The 18574-nt window shown below is 43.1% G+C and overlaps 1 protein-coding gene across 1 annotated transcript in view; it reads right to left on the bottom strand.

Moving 5' to 3' along the window:
- Positions 1-10469, bottom strand: part of LOC117496603 (diacylglycerol kinase zeta-like) — a gene marked incomplete at its 3' end in the record, with an annotated part of 45367 nt that extends 34898 nt beyond the window's left edge. Inside the window, 1 exon segment of the mRNA XM_034148312.1 lies at positions 9990-10469. Within this exon segment, the coding sequence (XP_034004203.1) occupies positions 9990-10098 (109 nt within the window).
- Between the last annotated feature and the right edge of the window lie 8105 nt (positions 10470-18574).

An 18574-nucleotide genomic window follows, 5' to 3' on the forward strand; every position in this document is an offset into this window, starting at 1 on the left:
TTATTATTATTATTTGTATTGCTATTATTATTATTTTAGTATTATGTTTATTATTATATTAAAACAATATTTTTTTAATTCTTTTTTGTAATTATTAAAGGTCACCTATCATGCTATCTTTAGGCAATAGCACAGGTCTCAGATATATCAAAAATATATAAAAACATGTCTATGAAGTGTTTTGCTCCAAACACCAAACAGATCACCCATTCTAGCCATGCCTCATATCCCTCTATTTCACTTCCTGTTTCTAAAGTGCTGATTTAGGGTATAAAGCTTTAAAAAATAAAAAGGAGGGGTCTGAGCTCATGTGGGACCCGGCAGCTACTGTCTAAACTAAATGCTGCCGTGATGAAACGCCATATCATGGATGATCAAGGATTCTCTCTGAAACAGTATGGAGCTCAAAGGCTTTCTCTCTTGCCGGTTATACCACAAGGTGAGTTCCTTTTGATTTCCTGCTTCTTCACACACATGCTCTCCAGTACAGGTTAGCTCTGAGTGTTAGCGATGCTAATGTAAACACCGACCATATTACGTCCAAAACAGTCGAGTATTGTTTCTGATAGCAACTTTCTGATTGAGCCGTGGGTCCACATTTCAGATATTACGTCATATCGGACGCAAATCTGGATCAGCCCCGTTTTTAGAGATTTGGGTACGGAGGAAAAGAGAGAGGGTTTTATTTTCTGACGCTGCGTGAGTTCCCTGACACACCGGGGACACACCGGGGACATACCGGGGACACACCGGGGACACACCGGGGACTCACCGGGGACACACCGGGGACACACCGGGGACACATGGTGATGTAGAGAAGACATAAAAAAGTGCATTTTGCAGGATAGGTTCCCTTTAATACTATCATAATAATATCAATTTGCCTTTTAAAGAAATTAACACATTCAAAGTGGATTTATTAGCGGACAGTCTGTGGTAGAGATGAGACAGAGGAACGAAACGGGTTGTATCCGCTACTTTTCTCTTTCGTATAGTCCGTTCGTTCACACGAGGCCGTAACGGAACTGCGGAAACGGACCCCTAAAATGATAACGGGTCCCAAGGTGGGTAAATCTGCGGACAAAACGCTCTGGGGGGCCAAACGGCTCCGTGTGTACGCCCTACACGATCATTTCCTGATAACGATGATGCCATAGCCCCGCCTCTCCCCACCTCTGCTGCTCACTGCTGTAGCATGGTCAGTAGCAGTAGCAGTAGCATTAGCTAGTGCTACTGCTACTGACCATGCTACAGATGTTAGTGCAACATCTACAGCTCCTCGACCACAACCATCAGCAACAAGTGGACATGGAGTACTACATGAACTACATGTTGCTAAATCCACCGCGGAGAATAACCAGAAGGGCAACCAGGCAACCATGGCAACCATGCTCGGGGGTCTTCTTCGCTGCTTTTGGTGTATTTTGTGGCGGAAGTACAGCGCCACTTACAGGCCCGGCATATGTACTACAGCGTCTCCAGCGGGTCGAGCGGTCTCGTGTGGACGGAAGACTTTTTTTTGGATCGATTTCGGTTCGTTTGCGTTTCGTTTGCGTTCCCGTGGAAATGGGGCCTTAATTAGAGGTCTGACTCGTTTACGGAGAGCATGCTTAGGGTAAATAGCTGGGCGAACACTATGGAAAATAGTCCCAAACGACTCCCTAATTACAGGTAGATTCCATGCTGATGGGCAGTGTTACAAAGTAATAAGTCATTCGGTAACGCAGTAATGAAACGCGTTACTGTTATACATTCAGTAATCACACTACAGTTACTGACATTGCTCCCTTTGACAGACTAGAGCACGGGGGCCAAATCCGGCCCGTGACTTCATGTCATGCGGCCCCACAAGAGCTCTGAAAGAATATCATATGTTTATTATACGGTTACATGCTTTACAGAAGCACATTGCCCATAAACTACATGTCCCACAATGCATCTCATTTTTTGACACTGAAGAGACTTGCAATTATTCGCCCCAGACTTCTGCTCTCAGACGTAGTTAATCATGAAGTTATTACCCAATCCCATAATAATCCAATGCAGAGGCAATCATGTGATATAATACATTATTTTATATATATTATATATTTATATATATATATATAAATATAGTCTTAAAGTTACAACCGGCCCTTTGAGTGCCACCATAATGCTGATGTGGCCCGCCATGAAACTGAGCTTGACCTCCCTGGACTAGAGGGTTTATATTTGCGCTTTTAACGTTTTAAGTTTTGGCTAGGCTGTTGCTGAGTAATGCAAAAGTAATGTAAAGAGTAACAAGTTACTTTATGTTGAGAGTAACTAAGTAAAGTAATATATTACCTTTATTTATTAAGGCGGCGGAGGCGAAGTCCATAGGGACTTGGCTTGGCAACTGGAAGGTCACCAGTTCAAGTCCCGGCAAGACCAAGTGCTACCGAGGTGTCCCTGAGCAAGGCACCGTTCCCTACACTGCTCCCCGGGCGCCGTTCATAATGGCAGCACACTGCTCCTAACACTAGGATGGGTCAAATGCAGAGAATTTAATGTTCGCGTATTTCCAGGTGTTTGTTTTGCCCTCAAGTTCAAATATCTTTAGTTTTGACCGTTCAACATGTTAATGATCCAAAACAGAAATATTAACGTTTTAGTGTAAAATGATCTCTCATCAATATATATAATAATATAACTATATAATAATATAACTATATAATAATATAATATAATCCTCCTCCTCCTCCTCCTCCTCCTCCTCCTCCTCCTCCTCCTCCTCCTCCTCCTCCTCCTCCTCCTCCTCCTCCTCCTCCTCTTCCTCTCCTTCAGAGGAGAGTCACTCCCTGGATGAGATTATTTATAGAAACAGGCCAAGCAAGGGACAAAGATAGCTCAGGAAATGGGTCTGTGTAATCCCTGGACATACGCACACGTGCACAGACACACACGCACACACACGCACGCACACGCACGCACACACACACAAAAGTTCGTTTTTCTCTGGTGGTTTGAACAAACAAACTATGCTAACAACAATGTGCTAACAACAATGTGCTAACAACAGTGTGCGAACAACAACGTGTGTGCTAACTACGTGCTAACAACAGGGTGCTGACAACGGCGTGCTAACAACAGCGTGCTAATTACAGCGTGCTGACAACAGTGTGCTAACTACAGCGTGCTGAGAACAGTGTGCTAACTACTGCGTGTTAACTACAGCGTGTTAGCAACAGCGTGCTAACTACTGCGTGTTAACTACGGCGTGCTAACAACAGTGTGTTAACTACAGCGTGCTGACAACAGTGTGCTAACTACTGCGTGTTAACTACAGCGTGTTAGTAACAGCGTGCTAACAACTGTGTGTTAACTACAGCATGCTAACAACAGCGTGCTAACTACTGCGTGTTAACTACAGCATGCTAACTACTGTGTGCTAACAACAGCGTGCTAACAACAGCGTGCTAACTACTGCGTGTTAACTACAGCATGCTAACAACAGCGTGCTAACTACTGCGTGTTAACAACAGCGTGCTAACTACTGTGTGGTAACAACAGCGTGTTAACTACAGCGTGCTGACAACAGCGTGCTAACTACTGCGTGTTAACCACAGCGTGCTGACAACAGCGTGCTAACTACTGCGTGTTAACAACGGCATGTTAACTACGGCGTGTTAACAACAGTGTGTTAACTACGGCGTGTTAACTACGGCGTGCTAACAACAGCGTGTTAACTACAGCGTGCTGACAACAGTGTGCTAACTACTGCGTGTTAACTACAGCGTGTTAGCAACAGCGTGCTAACTACTGCGTGTTAACTACAGCATGCTAACAACAGCGTGCTAACTACAGCGTGTTAGCAACAGCGTGCTAACTACTGTGTGGTAACAACAGCGTGTTAACTACAGCGTGCTGACAACAGCGTGCTGACTACTGCGTGTTAACTACAGCGTGCTGACAACAGCGTGCTAACTACTGCGTGTTAACAACAGCATGTTAACTACTGCGTGTTAACAGCATGCTAACAACAGCGTGCTAACTACAGCGTGTTAACAACAGTGTGTTAACTACGGCGTGTTAACTACGGCGTGCTAACAACAGCGTGTTAACTACAGCGTGCTGACAACAGTGTGCTAACTACTGCGTGTCAACTACAGCGTGTTAGCAACAGCGTGCTAACTACTGCGTGTTAACTACAGCATGCTAACAACAGCGTGCTAACTACAGCGTGTTAGCAACAGCGTGCTAACTACTGTGTGGTAACAACAGCGTGTTAACTACAGCGTGCTGACAACAGCGTGCTAACTACTGCGTGTTAACAACAGTGTGCTAACTACTGCGTGTTAACAACAGCATGTTAACTACTGCGTGTTAACAACAGCATGCTAACAACAGTGTGCTAACTACTGCGTGTTAACAACAGCGTGTTAGCAACAGTGTGCTAACTACTGCGTGTTAACAACAGTGTGCTAACTACTGTGTGGTAACAACAGCGTGTTAACTACAGCGTGCTGACAACAGCGTGTTAACTACAGCATGCTGACAACAGTGTGCTAACTACTGCGTGTTAACAACAGTGTGCTAACTACTGCGTGTTAACAACAGCATGTTAACTACTGCGTGTTAACAACAGCATGTTAACTACTGCGTGTTAACAACAGTGTGCTAACTACTGCGTGTTAACAACAGCATGTTAACTACTGCGTGTTAACAACAGCATGTTAACTACTGCGTGTTAACAACAGCATGCTAACAACAGTGTGCTAACTACTGCGTGTTAACAACAGCGTGTTAACTACAGCGTGCTGACAACAGCGTGCTAACTACTGCGTGTTAACTACAGCGTGCTGACAACAGCGTGCTAACTACTGCGTGTTGACTACAGCGTGCTGACAACAGCGTGCTGACTACTGCGTGTTGACTACAGCGTGCTGACAACAGCGTGCTAACTACTGCGTGTTAACTACTGCGTGTTAACAACGGCATGTTAACTACGGCGTGTTAACAACAGCGTGTTGACTACAGCGTGCTGACAACAGCGTGCTAACTACTGCGTGTTAACTACTGCATGTTAACAACAGCGTGTTAACTACTGCGTGTTAACAACGGCGTGTTAACTACGGCGTGTTGACAACAGCGTGTTGACTACAGCGTGCTGACAACAGCGTGCTAACTACTGCGTGTTAACTACTGCGTGTTAACAACAGCATGTTAACTACGGCGTGTTAACAACAGCGTGTTAACTACGGCGTGCTAACAACAGCGTGTTAACTACAGCATGCTGACAACAGTGTGCTAACTACTGCGTGTTAACTACAGCGTGTTAGCAACAGCGTGCTAACTACTGCGTGCTAACAACAGCGTGCTAACAACAGTGTGCGTAAGCACAGTAACTGTCGGAGCCAAAATGCTTAGTAAGCCTGTATTAATTGTTTCATTATTCTCATAATAATAAATATTCCTCCTCCTCTTCGTCCTCCTCTTCCTCTTCCTCTTCCTCCCAGCAGACTCTAAAGATGGCCGCTCTTAATTGATTCCAGGTTTCTGGTCTATGATTAGAGACTCATTAGAGCTCGTTAACACCTCGTTAACCTTTCTAATTATACACACACCTCTGACACTGCAGTACAAATACACACCTCTAACACTGCAATACAAATACACACCTCTAACACTGCAGTACAAATACACACCTCTAATACTGCAGTACAAATACACACCTCTAATACTGCAGTACAAATACACACCTCTAATACTGCAATACAAATACACACCTCTAACACTGCAGTACAAATACACACCTCTAATACTGCAGTACAAATACACACCTCTAATACTGCAGTACAAATACAAACCTCTAATACTGCAGTACAAATACACACCTCTAATACTGCAGTACAAATACACACCTCCAACACTGCAGTACAAATACACACCTCTAATACTGCAGTACAAATACACACCTCTAACACTGCAGTACAAATACACACCTCCAACACTGCAGTACAAATACACACCTCTAATACTGCAGTACAAATACACACCTCCAACACTGCAGTACAAATACACACCTCTAATACTGCAGTACAAATACACACTTCTAATACTGCAGTACAAATACACACCTCTAATACTGCAGTACAAATACACACCTCTAACACTGCAGTACAAATACACACCTCTAACACTGCAGTACAAATACACACCTCTAACACTGCAGTACAAATACACACCTCTAATACTGCAGTACAAATACACACCTCTAATACTGCAGTACAAATACACACCTCTAATACTGCAGTACAAATACACACCTCTAATACAGCAGTACAAATACACACCTCCAACACTGCAGTACAAATACACACCTCTAATACTGCAGTACAAATACACACCTCTAATACTGCAGTACAAATACACACCTCTAATACTGCAGTACAAATACACACCTCTAATACTGCAGTACACATACACACCTCTAATACTGCAGTACAAATACACACCTCTAACACTGCAGTACAAATACACACCTCTAACACTGCAGTACAAATACACACCTCTAATACTGCAGTACAAATACACACCTCTAATACTGCAGTACAAATACACACCTCTAACACTGCAGGACTCCTTTGTTTACTTTCTGAACATAGTGACATCACTACGGAGCACTCCAGAAAGGTTCCACGTCTCTGATCTCAGTAACATCTGGATTTAAAATATTATATGTATATAAGTATAAGTATAAGTATAAGTATATGGTTGACCTCCAGCAGCAGATATCATGTAAACATAAACTCATGGTGTTACGTTAAATATCCTCCCCTGGTGTTACGTTTAATATCCTCCCCTGGTGTTTTCATCTCCACAACAACCCGATTCAGAGCCTCAAACGATGATGGATGATCAGACGGAGCGTCTCACGGTCCGAGGATCTGCTTCTTCAAACCGAATTGATTTGACTTTTGGTCGGACGAATCCAGACATTTGAAGACCAGGTCCGCTCGGACATGTTCACTCTCTGCTGAAGAGTTATAGACATGATCAGAGGTGGGAAGTAGTGGAGTACAAATACTTCGTTACTCTAAGGATGTGTGTACTTTTCTCTGGACATCATGATGATGTAAACACAGCGGCAGCTTTGGGACCGACCTCCCTCTCTGCGGCAGAAACAGGAAATGCCGTAACGTAGGGCTGTGCAATTAATCGTATTTTAATCGCAATTACGATTTTGGCCTGCCACAACTACGAAAACAACATAATCGAAAAAAACAATTATTTTGCTTTGCTAGGTTGTGACCGTGCACTGCAACATATTTGATCAATTAATTTTGGTCTCATTTATTTGTATTTATCATATTTATATATGTTTAGTAGCTTGGGGAAGTGCACTCCAAAATATTTGTTGATCTTGTTTATTGGTATTTATTATTTTTGATATTATTTATTTAAATGTAAATATAAATGTATCATTTATTTCATTTATTTTTGTATTGGTTTTTCAGTTGAATTCTACGTTCAGGGAAATCAACAGTTAAAAAGATACTGTTCAAATTATTATTTGTATTTGTTTTAAAGTTCAATAAATGGATGTTTTCAAAGTCAATGAATAATCGTATTTAATAATCGTGATATCAATTATTGACCCAAATAATCGTGATTATGATTTTTGCCATAATCGCACAGCCCTGCCGTAACGTTTCAAATCAGCTTCTCATGGACAAAAAATAATAAATAATAATAATGGAAAAGATAATCCTGAATAATAATAATACATTTCATTTATATCGCACACTTTAAAAACAACGTCCTCTCAAGGTGCTTCACAATGCTATGAGGAGAAAATACAAGATCAAAGATAAAGTTATCTAAGGAGCATATTGAATAAAGTATGGTAATATGAAAAAGGTTAAGAGCTTCTAAACGTCTCGTGTCTCTTCTGGTTTACACGAAACAATCAAACTCACGTTCACCGCCTTCGAGACGAGCGCTCGGTGACGCTCAGGATCATAAAGCTGGACAGCTGTCTCTGTCGTTGGAAACTGAAATGTTTTCTGGTCTTATTTGAACAATGTGGTCACATGACTGTAAGCTGTAAGCTAGCTAGCTAACGTAGCTAACCTCGTCATTACTTTTTACTACGTCAGGTTTAATTGGAATAAAGGTTTTCCTCCTTTGTGTAGAAACGACAGAATAAGATGTTTATAGTTTCTGCTTTCTCTGTCATATGATATTAAAGTGAATATCATTAGCCGCTTTCACACAAAGTACTTTGCCGTACTTAGTACCCCGGCACTTAGTACCCCAGGGCACTAAGTACCCCAGGGCACTAAGTACCAATCGCGTTCACACCAGAGTACTTTTCCCTGAGGGAAGATGGCGGCTTCAAAAAACTTTTCAGAGTTTTACGGGGCGTGGTTTGCAATTCGCCCAGCCAATAGAAATTGGTACTTTTTTGGTACTTATTTGGTACCACCTCTCTAGCAGGCACTAAAAATGGGGGTAAAAGTTCCCGGCACTAAGTACTCTTTTTGGTGTGATCGCGACATCAGGGGTACTAACGGAACTAAACGGGGAAAGTACTCCGGTGTGAACGCGCCTATAGGTCATCGGTCGTCACCTGGAACTTTGAGGAACTAAAACTGATATACTTTCTGACATTTTATAGACCAAGCAACCTTTTGATCAATTGTCACCTTTTTTCTTTTGTACCACATCAAGAAAACATATTCTTCCCCCTTGTTGTGTTTCAGAAAAATCCCCAAATAACTTTATAGAATGATGTGAAAGAGTTCCCATGATGTCCCTGTAGCGCCACCTACTGGTAGAAGTGAGAAGATATCCCATCATTATATAAACCTGGAAGAAGACGAGAGGGAGAGATTGCGGTGTGAATGCTGAAATACTGAAATACTGCATTTCCCACCAGAGCAAGTTGAACCGGTGTTCACCTGGATATCTAATACTCGGATGGATCAATACTTCTGGGATTATGAGAGTTATGAAAGTCAGGAGTGATAGCCGCTGACTCTGATTCGATCTGAACAATGAGGAATCTGGGAGAAGAAGCAAATCACAGTTCTGCAGAAGTAGAACCAGCGATGTTGAGACCCCAAAGTTATAAATGTATTATAGGGTCTTCAGCTCGTAGAAACTGAGCTGCAGATGTTGGGACACTAGCACAGTTAATACAAGTTGTGTTAAGCAGCAGCGTATGTAAACCATAGTTATCAAATGTCTTGTCAGATTTGGACAGTTCTGGAGGGTTTCTAGACGTTATTGAGGAGTCCATTTCTGACATTTTCAGCATCAAGCTTGTCAGTATTAACCAAAAAGAGTCCACATCTGTTCTCTGTGTGCGCTGATTCTGATTTGACAGTTTGATGGGACTCAAAACTGCTATTTTGATCCTAAAACTGTCAGAAACAGACTCAGCATCCTCAACAGCCTCCTTAACCACTCAGAAAGTGTGTAACTACTGCCAATGTTTATGAACTCAACTCATACTAAGTGTGCTAATGTCCCAGCATCAACAGGTCAGTCTCTATGTTCTGGAGACCCTACTCTTCATCTCTATCAACACACTTTGGGGTCTCAGCGTGTTCGCTTCTCCGCTGACAGCTACTCATTACTCCACTCAAGTATAATCACTTTATGTTTGCTGTATTATCATTTTCATTTGTCTTTATTTGTACCCTGTGTGAACCACTCTGACCTGTTGCTGCGAACGCCTGAACTTCCCCACGGGGATAAATAAAGTTACATCTTACATCTCATCTCATCTCATCTCATCTCATTGTCTTACCTTATCTTACCTTATCTTACCTTATCTTACCTTATCTTACCTTATCTTACCTTATCTCACCTTATCTCACCTTATCTCATCTCATCTTGTTCTGACCCCTTCTCAGCCTCTCCCCCAAACCGCTCATTAGACTCATATAAAAGCGCTATCAAAATGTAATGTATTATTATGATGATATGTTGTGAGTGGAGAGAGGAGGAGGAGGACTCACTTCCTGCCGAAGATCCTGAGGCCGCCGGTGAAGGTCCTGCTGTGGGCGGCCGGGGGGGAGACAGCGCTGGGGGAGATGGAGGTGGAGGTTTTAGGCTCCTCTCCTCCATCCTGCTCCTCCTCGGGCTCCATGATGACCCTCAGAAACACACCATGCCCACAGGAAGTGGACTTTGCAGCAGTGTGTGTGTGTGTGTGTGTGTGTGTGTGTGTGTGTGTGTGTGTGTGTGTGTGTGTGTGTGAGTGTGTGTGAGGGTGTTTCTCTTCTTAACACTGCTTCCTCACTTCCTTCCTCCTCCTCCGAACCCTCCTCATGCAGCACATGCTCCAGAAACAAATCCAGGAAGTAGTTTCTTAAGAACACGAAGAGCTTCTTGTTCTGTCTCTGTCTCTCCTCTCTTCTCCTCTCTTCTCCTCTCTCCTCTCTTCTCCTCTCTTCTCCTCTCTCCTCTCTTCTCCTCTCTTCTCCTCTCCTGCTTCCTCTCTTCCTCTCGTGGTTCTGCTCTCTTCTCTCTTTCTACTTTTATTCCAGCTCTCTGCCTCTCCCTCTCTCTCCCCTCTAAGCACCGCCCCCCTCCCAGCTGTGCTGTGCTCTGATTGGCTGAGAGCGGAGAGGTGAGCTTTGCCACCTGCTGGAGCTGAGAGGCTGTACAGCTGCTTCTTCCTCTTCTTCACTCTAACCACAGGATGTTAAATATATAAATATACAGACATTAACATATTGAACACGAGAGCCTCTCACTTGGATCAGCTTTCTGAAGCACTACTCTGCGAAGTGCTCACTCCCACGTAGGGTTACATACAGATGGTTCAACCCACACTGAGAGTGTGTGTGTGTGTGTGTGTGTGTGTGTGTGTGTGTGTGTGTGTGTGTGTGTGTGTGTGTGTGTGTGTGTGTGTGTGTGTGTGTGTGTGTGAGTGGTTTGTTCACATATCATCCACAGCCTCATTTATCAAGTATATTATTACTAAAAACATACAGAAAATGCTTTTTTTTACAGCTGTTGAAAGTATGTTGATACCCAATTCTACGGTGGCCCACAGGTTCAAACACAACAAACCTCTTCCATCAGGAGAAACAGCTTCAGAAAGGAGTCAGATATAAAAACCCAAATGTTCCACATGAAGAAACATCTTCAGCAGCATGTGCAGCGTTTAGAGAACATTCAGCAGCTTCAGGAGACATGGCAGCGTTTACTGAAAGCTGCTGAAACTTGTTATACCTCAGTAATGAGGTGGGGAGGTTTCATGGTGTGTGTGTGTGTGTGTGTGTGTGTGTGTGTGTGTGTGTGTGTGTGTGTGTGTGTGTGTGTGTGTGTGTGTGTGTGTGTGTGTGTGTGTGTGAGAGAGGGGCACACGGTGCTCCATCCCCTGGGTTCCCGCTCTGAGGACTGAAGGTTATTTTTGACAGCCAATTAAACACGCTGAGATTGAGTCCTTTCTCTTAAAGATCCACACAAGACTTTAAAATATAAACAACATATATTTAAGGTCATTTAAAAAGTACTAAAATATGTCACTAAATACCCCTCTGGATATTAGCCTCCTTTAGCTTAGCGGTGGTGACGTGAAGTCATGTGACCGTGCTGTAGTTTCTTTATAGCCCAACATTAGCCTCCTTTAGCTTAGTGGTGGTGAAGTCATGTGACCGTGCTGTAGTTCCTCTATAGCCCAACATTAGCCACCTTTAGCTTAGCGGTGGTGAAGTCATGTGACCGTGCTGTAGTTCCTCTATAGCCCAACATTAGCCTCCTTTAGCTTAGCGGTGGTGAAGTCATGTGACCGTGCTGTAGTTCCTTTATAGCCCAACATTAGCCACCTTTAGCTTAGCGGTGGTGACGTGAAGTCATGTGACCGTGCTGTAGTTCCTTTATAGCCCAACATTAGCCACCTTTAGCTTAGCGGTGGTGACGTGAAGTCATGTGACCGTGCTGTAGTTCCTTTATAGCCCAACATTAGCCACCTTTAGCTTAGCGGTGGTGACGTGAAGTCATGTGACCGTGCTGTAGTTCCTTTATAGCCCAACATTAGCCGCCTTTAGCTTAGCGGTGGTGACGTGAAGTCATGTGACCGTGCTGTAGTTCCTCTATAGCCCAACATTAGCCACCTTTAGCTTAGCGGTGGTGAAGTCATGTGACCGTGCTGTAGTTCCTCTATAGCCCAACATTAGCCTCCTTTAGCTTAGCGGTGGTGAAGTCATGTGACCGTGCTGTAGTTCCTTTATAGCCCAACATTAGCCACCTTTAGCTTAGCGGTGGTGACGTGAAGTCATGTGACCGTGCTGTAGTTCCTTTATAGCCCAACATTAGCCACCTTTAGCTTAGCGGTGGTGACGTGAAGTCATGTGACCGTGCTGTAGTTCCTTTATAGCCCAACATTAGCCACCTTTAGCTTAGCGGTGGTGACGTGAAGTCATGTGACCGTGCTGTAGTTCCTTTATAGCCCAACATTAGCCACCTTTAGCTTAGCGGTGGTGACGTGAAGTCATGTGACCGTGCTGTAGTTCCTCTATAGCCCAACATTAGCCACCTTTAGCTTAGCGGTGGTGACGTGAAGTCATGTGACCGTGCTGTAGTTCCTTTATAGCCCAACATTAGCCGCCTTTAGCTTAGCGGTGGTGACGTGAAGTCATGTGACCGTGCTGTAGTTCCTCTATAGCCCAACATTAGCCACCTTTAGCTTAGCGGTGGTGACGTGAAGTCATGTGACCGTGCTGTAGTTCCTTTATAGCCCAACATTAGCCGCCTTTAGCTTAGCGGTGGTGACGTGAAGTCATGTGACCGTGCTGTAGTTCCTCTATAGCCCAACATTAGCCACCTTTAGCTTAGCGGTGGTGACGTGAAGTCATGTGACCGTGCTGTAGTTCCTTTATAGCCCAACATTAGCCACCTTTAGCTTAGCGGTGGTGACGTGAAGTCATGTGACCGTGCTGTAGTTCCTTTATAGCCCAACATTAGCCGCCTTTAGCTTAGCGGTGGTGACGTGAAGTCATGTGACCGTGCTGTAGTTCCTCTATAGCCCAACATTAGCCACCTTTAGCTTAGCGGTGGTGACGTGAAGTCATGTGACCGTGCTGTAGTTCCTTTATAGCCCAACATTAGCCTCCTTTAGCTTAGCGGTGGTGACGTGAAGTCATGTGACCGTGCTGTAGTTCCTTTATAGCCCAACATTAGCCACCTTTAGCTTAGCGGTGGAGACGTGAAGTCATGTGACCGTGCTGTAGTTCCTTTATAGCCCAACATTAGCCACCTTTAGCTTAGCGGTGGTGACGTGAAGTCATGTGACCGTGCTGTAGTTCCTTTATAGCCCAACATTAGCCACCTTTAGCTTAGCGGTGGTGACGTGAAGTCATGTGACCGTGCTGTAGTTCCTTTATAGCCCAACATTAGCCACCTTTAGCTTAGCGGTGGAGACGTGAAGTCCTAAAGTGGAGTTAATACGTGGAGATTATCCTGCAGAACTAAACGTGTAAGAATCATAAACGTTTGTTTGACACAGAGATTATTTTCTGACCTAACCCAAAATCAAATGGAGGAATCCCATTGGACCAGAGATTAGATTGAAGATAAGTGTAAAATGTTCAGTGTGAGTTTAAGTCCAGTTATCAAGAGAAGCTTTGAGCAGAGAGTTCTCTTCCAGCCAGAGGAGATACCTCCATGAAATACATGCCATGTTCTTAAAATATAACATAATAATACATTTAATTGAATGTATAGCACTCTTCTGGGTCTCTCAGGGCTGTTTTTACACTTCTATCTGTACGCTGACCCAGCTTCAGATGGATGTTCCTGCTCCTCAGTTATCTAACACTGCGGAGGCCAAACTCAAACGGATGCGTCGGCTCAGCCTCGAAAGCTTTTAACCTTTATTCCTCCGGAGAAAAGTGTTGAAACTGCAGCGTTTCAACCACACAGCCACTCTGCTCTCTGCAGCTGAGATACAGGAGTTTCACTGCATCCTCCAGTCAGTCCTCACACAGAGCTGAATCCAGATCAGATGCACGCTGAAGGCTCTTTGAGCAGCTCTCACTGATCCTGCTGTGATGTTACATGTCTGTTGTTTGTTTCTCATGAGTCTTGATGTTTGTCTGTTGATGTTACACATGGAGCTGCTGTGATGTTACACATGGAGCTGCTGTGATGTTACACATGGAGCTGCTGTGATGTTACACATGGAGCTGCTGTGATGTTACACATGGAGCTACTGTGATGTTACACATGGAGCTACTGTGATGTTACACATGGAGCTGCTGTGATGTTACACATGGAGCTGCTGGGATGTTACACATGGAGCTGCTGTGATATTACACATGGAGCTGCTGTGATGTTACACATGGAGCTGCTGGGATGTTACACATGGAGCTGCTGTGATGTTACACATGGAGCTACTGTGATGTTACACATGGAGCTGCTGTGATGTTACACATGGAGCTACTGTGATGTTACACATGGAGCTGCTGGGATGTTACACATGGAGCTGCTGTGATGTTACACATGGAGCTGCTGGGATGTTACACATGGAGCTGCTGTGATGTTACACATGGAGCTGCTGTGATGTTACACATGGAGCTGCTGGGATGTTACACATGGAGCTGCTGGGATGCAAGGATAATTTCAGACTTGATCTGACCAGTAAAGTATTATCCTATTGTATCGTATATTCTATACCTTTCCAAATCCAAAAGAGGTAGGTTTGCGCAAATGTGCACGCCCAAATGAGGTAATCAGAAGAAATGTAACCCCAGTAATTACATGTATAAATCATGTATTTAACATATATTGCATCATTTTATGCATTTTTCAGAAAAAGTGGTAGTTTGGTAAACAGTGACATCAGCGACATGTTTGGTCTGTAAAATGCCCGAAAAGTAAAAGAATGGGAGATAAATATCCCAAAGTCTCCACATGTTATTATATTTTGTGTTTCTGGTCCTCTTTCAGGTGAGACAGTGGAGATGAAGGATGTGTCAGGATGTAGAACTCTTGTGTGAACATTGGATAAAGCCAGGTTCATATTCTTGTTTCATGTTGTTGACATATTAGAGTCAAAGGTTTGCACAGAGCGATATATCTTTGTGTTGCGCAATAAATCAGAAAATACTACATTAAAAAAGTCATTTCCTGCATTTTTCTACTGATAAAGTGTGAAATAAATAATGTACAGGCTTTCAGATTGCTGTAGTATTATATTTTGTGTGTGTTTGTGGTCCTCTTTCAGTTGAGACACTGTAGGTGAAGGATGCTTCAGGAAAAGACCAAACACTGGATGTCTTTCAGTCGTCAACATGTGTTTTCGAGACACTGATATTAACGGGGAAACCCTGCAGGACTCTGTTCCCTTAAACTCATTTGGGAGTGATTACCCATCAGCCCCGGGGGTGCAGAGGAAAGGCAGCGCTACCCCCGGTCTGCACGTTGTTTCTCTTTCAGACACACAGAGGACTGTTAGTATGATGGGATCACAGACACGCTGCAAACCGTGTCCGCCAAAAGTCGAGTCCAGTGTCTATGTAGTGTCATTTTTATTTGTTATAGTTTGGGAAGATTGAACATCGGTAGGGAAAGTCAGCTAAGTCGGTAGGCGGTAGAAACATGTCAAAAGCGGTAGACTACCGCCCAAATCGGTAGGGTTGGCAGGTATGATATTCATCGGGACGTATGTACACTCTGAAATGACTGGGTTAAAATCTACCAAAATGAGGTTTATCTCCTTACCGTTAACGGGTCTGGAAGCTACCGGTGTGATAATGTTTCCCTCACAGAGCTGTCGTCAAACCATACCTCACTAAAACACGAGATATTAACACAAAGAAAAAAGCAACACAATTAAAGGGCCTGGGCTCTGTGGCAGTGTGAAGAACATATGACAATGTTATAGAGCTAACGTAAGCTAACGTACATGAGTGACGGTCACAAGCTAACGTAAGCTAACGTATATGAGTGACGGTCACAAGCTAACGTAAGCTAACGTATATGAGAGAGAGTCACAAGCTAACGTAAGCTAACGTACATGAGAGAGAGTCACAAGCTAACGTAAGCTAACGTATATGAGTGACGGTCACAAGCTAACGTAAGCTAACGTATATGAGAGAGAGTCACAAGCTAACGTAAGCTAACGTATATGAGAGAGAGTCACAAGCTCACGTAAGATAACGTACATGAGAGAGAGTCACAAGCTAACGTAAATGAGTTACAGACACAAGCTAACGTACATGAGTGACGGTCAGAAGCTAACGTAAGCTAACGTACATGAGAGAGAGTCACAAGCTAACGTAAGCTAATGTACATGAGAGAGAGTCACAAGCTAACGTAAGCTAACGTACATGAGAGAGAGTCACAAGCTAACGTAAATGAGTTACAGACACAGGCTAACGTAAATGAGTTACAGACACAGGCTAACGTACATGAGTTACAGTCACAAGCTAACGTACATGAGTGACGGTCAGAAGCTAACGTAAGCTAACGTACATGAGAGAGAGTCACAAGCTAACGTAAGCTAACGTACATGAGAGAGAGTCACAAGCTAACGTAAATGAGTTACAGACACAGGCTAACGTAAATGAGTTACAGACACAGGCTAACGTAAATGAGTTACAGACACAGGCTAACGTACATGAGTTACAGTCACAAGCTAACGTACATGAGTGACGGTCAGAAGCTAACGTAAGCTAACGTACATGAGAGAGAGTCACAAGCTAACGTACATGAGTAACAGTCACAAGCTAACGTAAGCTAACGTATATGAGAGAGAGTCACAAGCTAACGTACATGAGAGAGAGTCACAAGCTAAAGTACATGAGTAACAGTCACAGGCTAACATAAGATAACGTACGTGAGTGAGAGTCAAAAGCTAACGTACATGAGTGTGAGTCATAAGCTAATGAAAGCTAACGTATATGAGTAATAGTCACAAGCTAACGTAAGCTAACTCACATGAGTGACAGTCACATGCTAACGTAAGCTAATGTACATGAGTGAGAGTCATATGCTAACGTAAGCTAATGTACATGAGTGACAGTCACAAGCTAACGTACATGAGTGAGAGTCACAAGCTAATGTACATGAGTGAGAGTCACAAGCTAACATACGCGAGTGAGAGCCATAAGCTAACGTATGCTAACATACAGGAGTGAAAGTCATAAGCTAACATAAGCTAATGTACATGAGTGACAGTCACAAGCTAACGTACATGAGTGAGAGTCACAAGCTAACGTATGCTAACGGACATGAGTGACAGTCACAAGCTAACGTACATGGGTGAGAGTCATAAGCTAACGTAAGCTAACGTACATGAGTGACAGTCATAAGCTAACGTACATGAGTGAGAGTCATAAACTAACGTAAGCTAACGTACATGAGTGACAGTCACAAGCTAACGTACATGAGTGAGAGTCATAAGCTAACGTAAGCTAACGTACATGAGTGAGAGTCATAAGCTAACGTAAGCTAATGTACATGAGTGACAGTCACAAGCTAACGTACATGAGTGAGAGTCACAAGCTAACGTACATGAGTGAGAGTCATAAGCTAACGTTTGCTAACGTACAGGAGTGAGAGTCATAAGCTAACATAAGCTAATGTACATGAGTAACAGTCACAAGCTAACGTACATGAGTGAGAGTCATAAGCTAACGTAAGCTAATGTACATGAGTAACAGTCATAAGCTAACGTCAGATAACGTACATGAGTGACAGTCACAAGCTAACATAAGCTAATGTACATGAGTGACAGTCACAAGCTAATGTACATGAGTGAGAGTCATAAGCTAACGTATGCTAACGTATATGAGTGAGAGTCACAAGCTAACATAAGCTAATGTACATGAGTGACAGTCACAAGCTAACGTGGTCAAAGTCCATTTATTGTCAATCTCAAAATATGTTTGTACACAAAGAAAGATCGAAATACTGTTTCCCACAGTCCCGAGGTATAAAAAACACACATTAAACATGAGTACATGAGTGAGAGTTATCTAACGTAAGCTAACGTACATGAGTGACAGTCACAAGCTAACGTAAGCTAACGTACATGAGTGACAGTCATAAGCTAACGTAAGCTAACGTACATGAGTGACAGTCACAAGCTAACGTAAGCTAACGTGTTTGTGTATTTCTAGTGAAGAGGAAACAAAAATTCCAACTACAGCTCTGTTGTTATTGGTCAATCACTGAGAGATGTAATAAAAATAATAATAATAATACATTTGATTTATATAGCACACTTTAAAGACAACGTCATCTCAAGGTGCTTCAAAAAGCTATAAGGAAAAATAAGTAAAAATGTCCCGCCCCTTAACCTATGACTAGCCAATAGGAGCGTGAGTGTTCCATAGTGATATCACCATGTTATTTTGCTTAGCAGGCGTGTGTTATTGAGTATTAACAACTTCTATAATGTCCAAATTGTCCAATCAGAATGGAGTATTCAGCTCAGCCGTGTAATAAACCAACCCAGTCTCACGGCATTTCGTGTTATAGTCACGAAATTAAATTAATCTATTGATTCGTGTTCACCAGCACGATTTTCACCTTTTTTTCGTGTCACACAGAACGATTTTAAAAGCAATGTATTTCTATTGGTAGTATG

Source organism: Trematomus bernacchii, unplaced genomic scaffold (genome assembly GCF_902827165.1).
Source record: "Trematomus bernacchii unplaced genomic scaffold, fTreBer1.1, whole genome shotgun sequence".
NCBI lineage: Eukaryota > Metazoa > Chordata > Actinopteri > Perciformes > Nototheniidae > Trematomus > Trematomus bernacchii.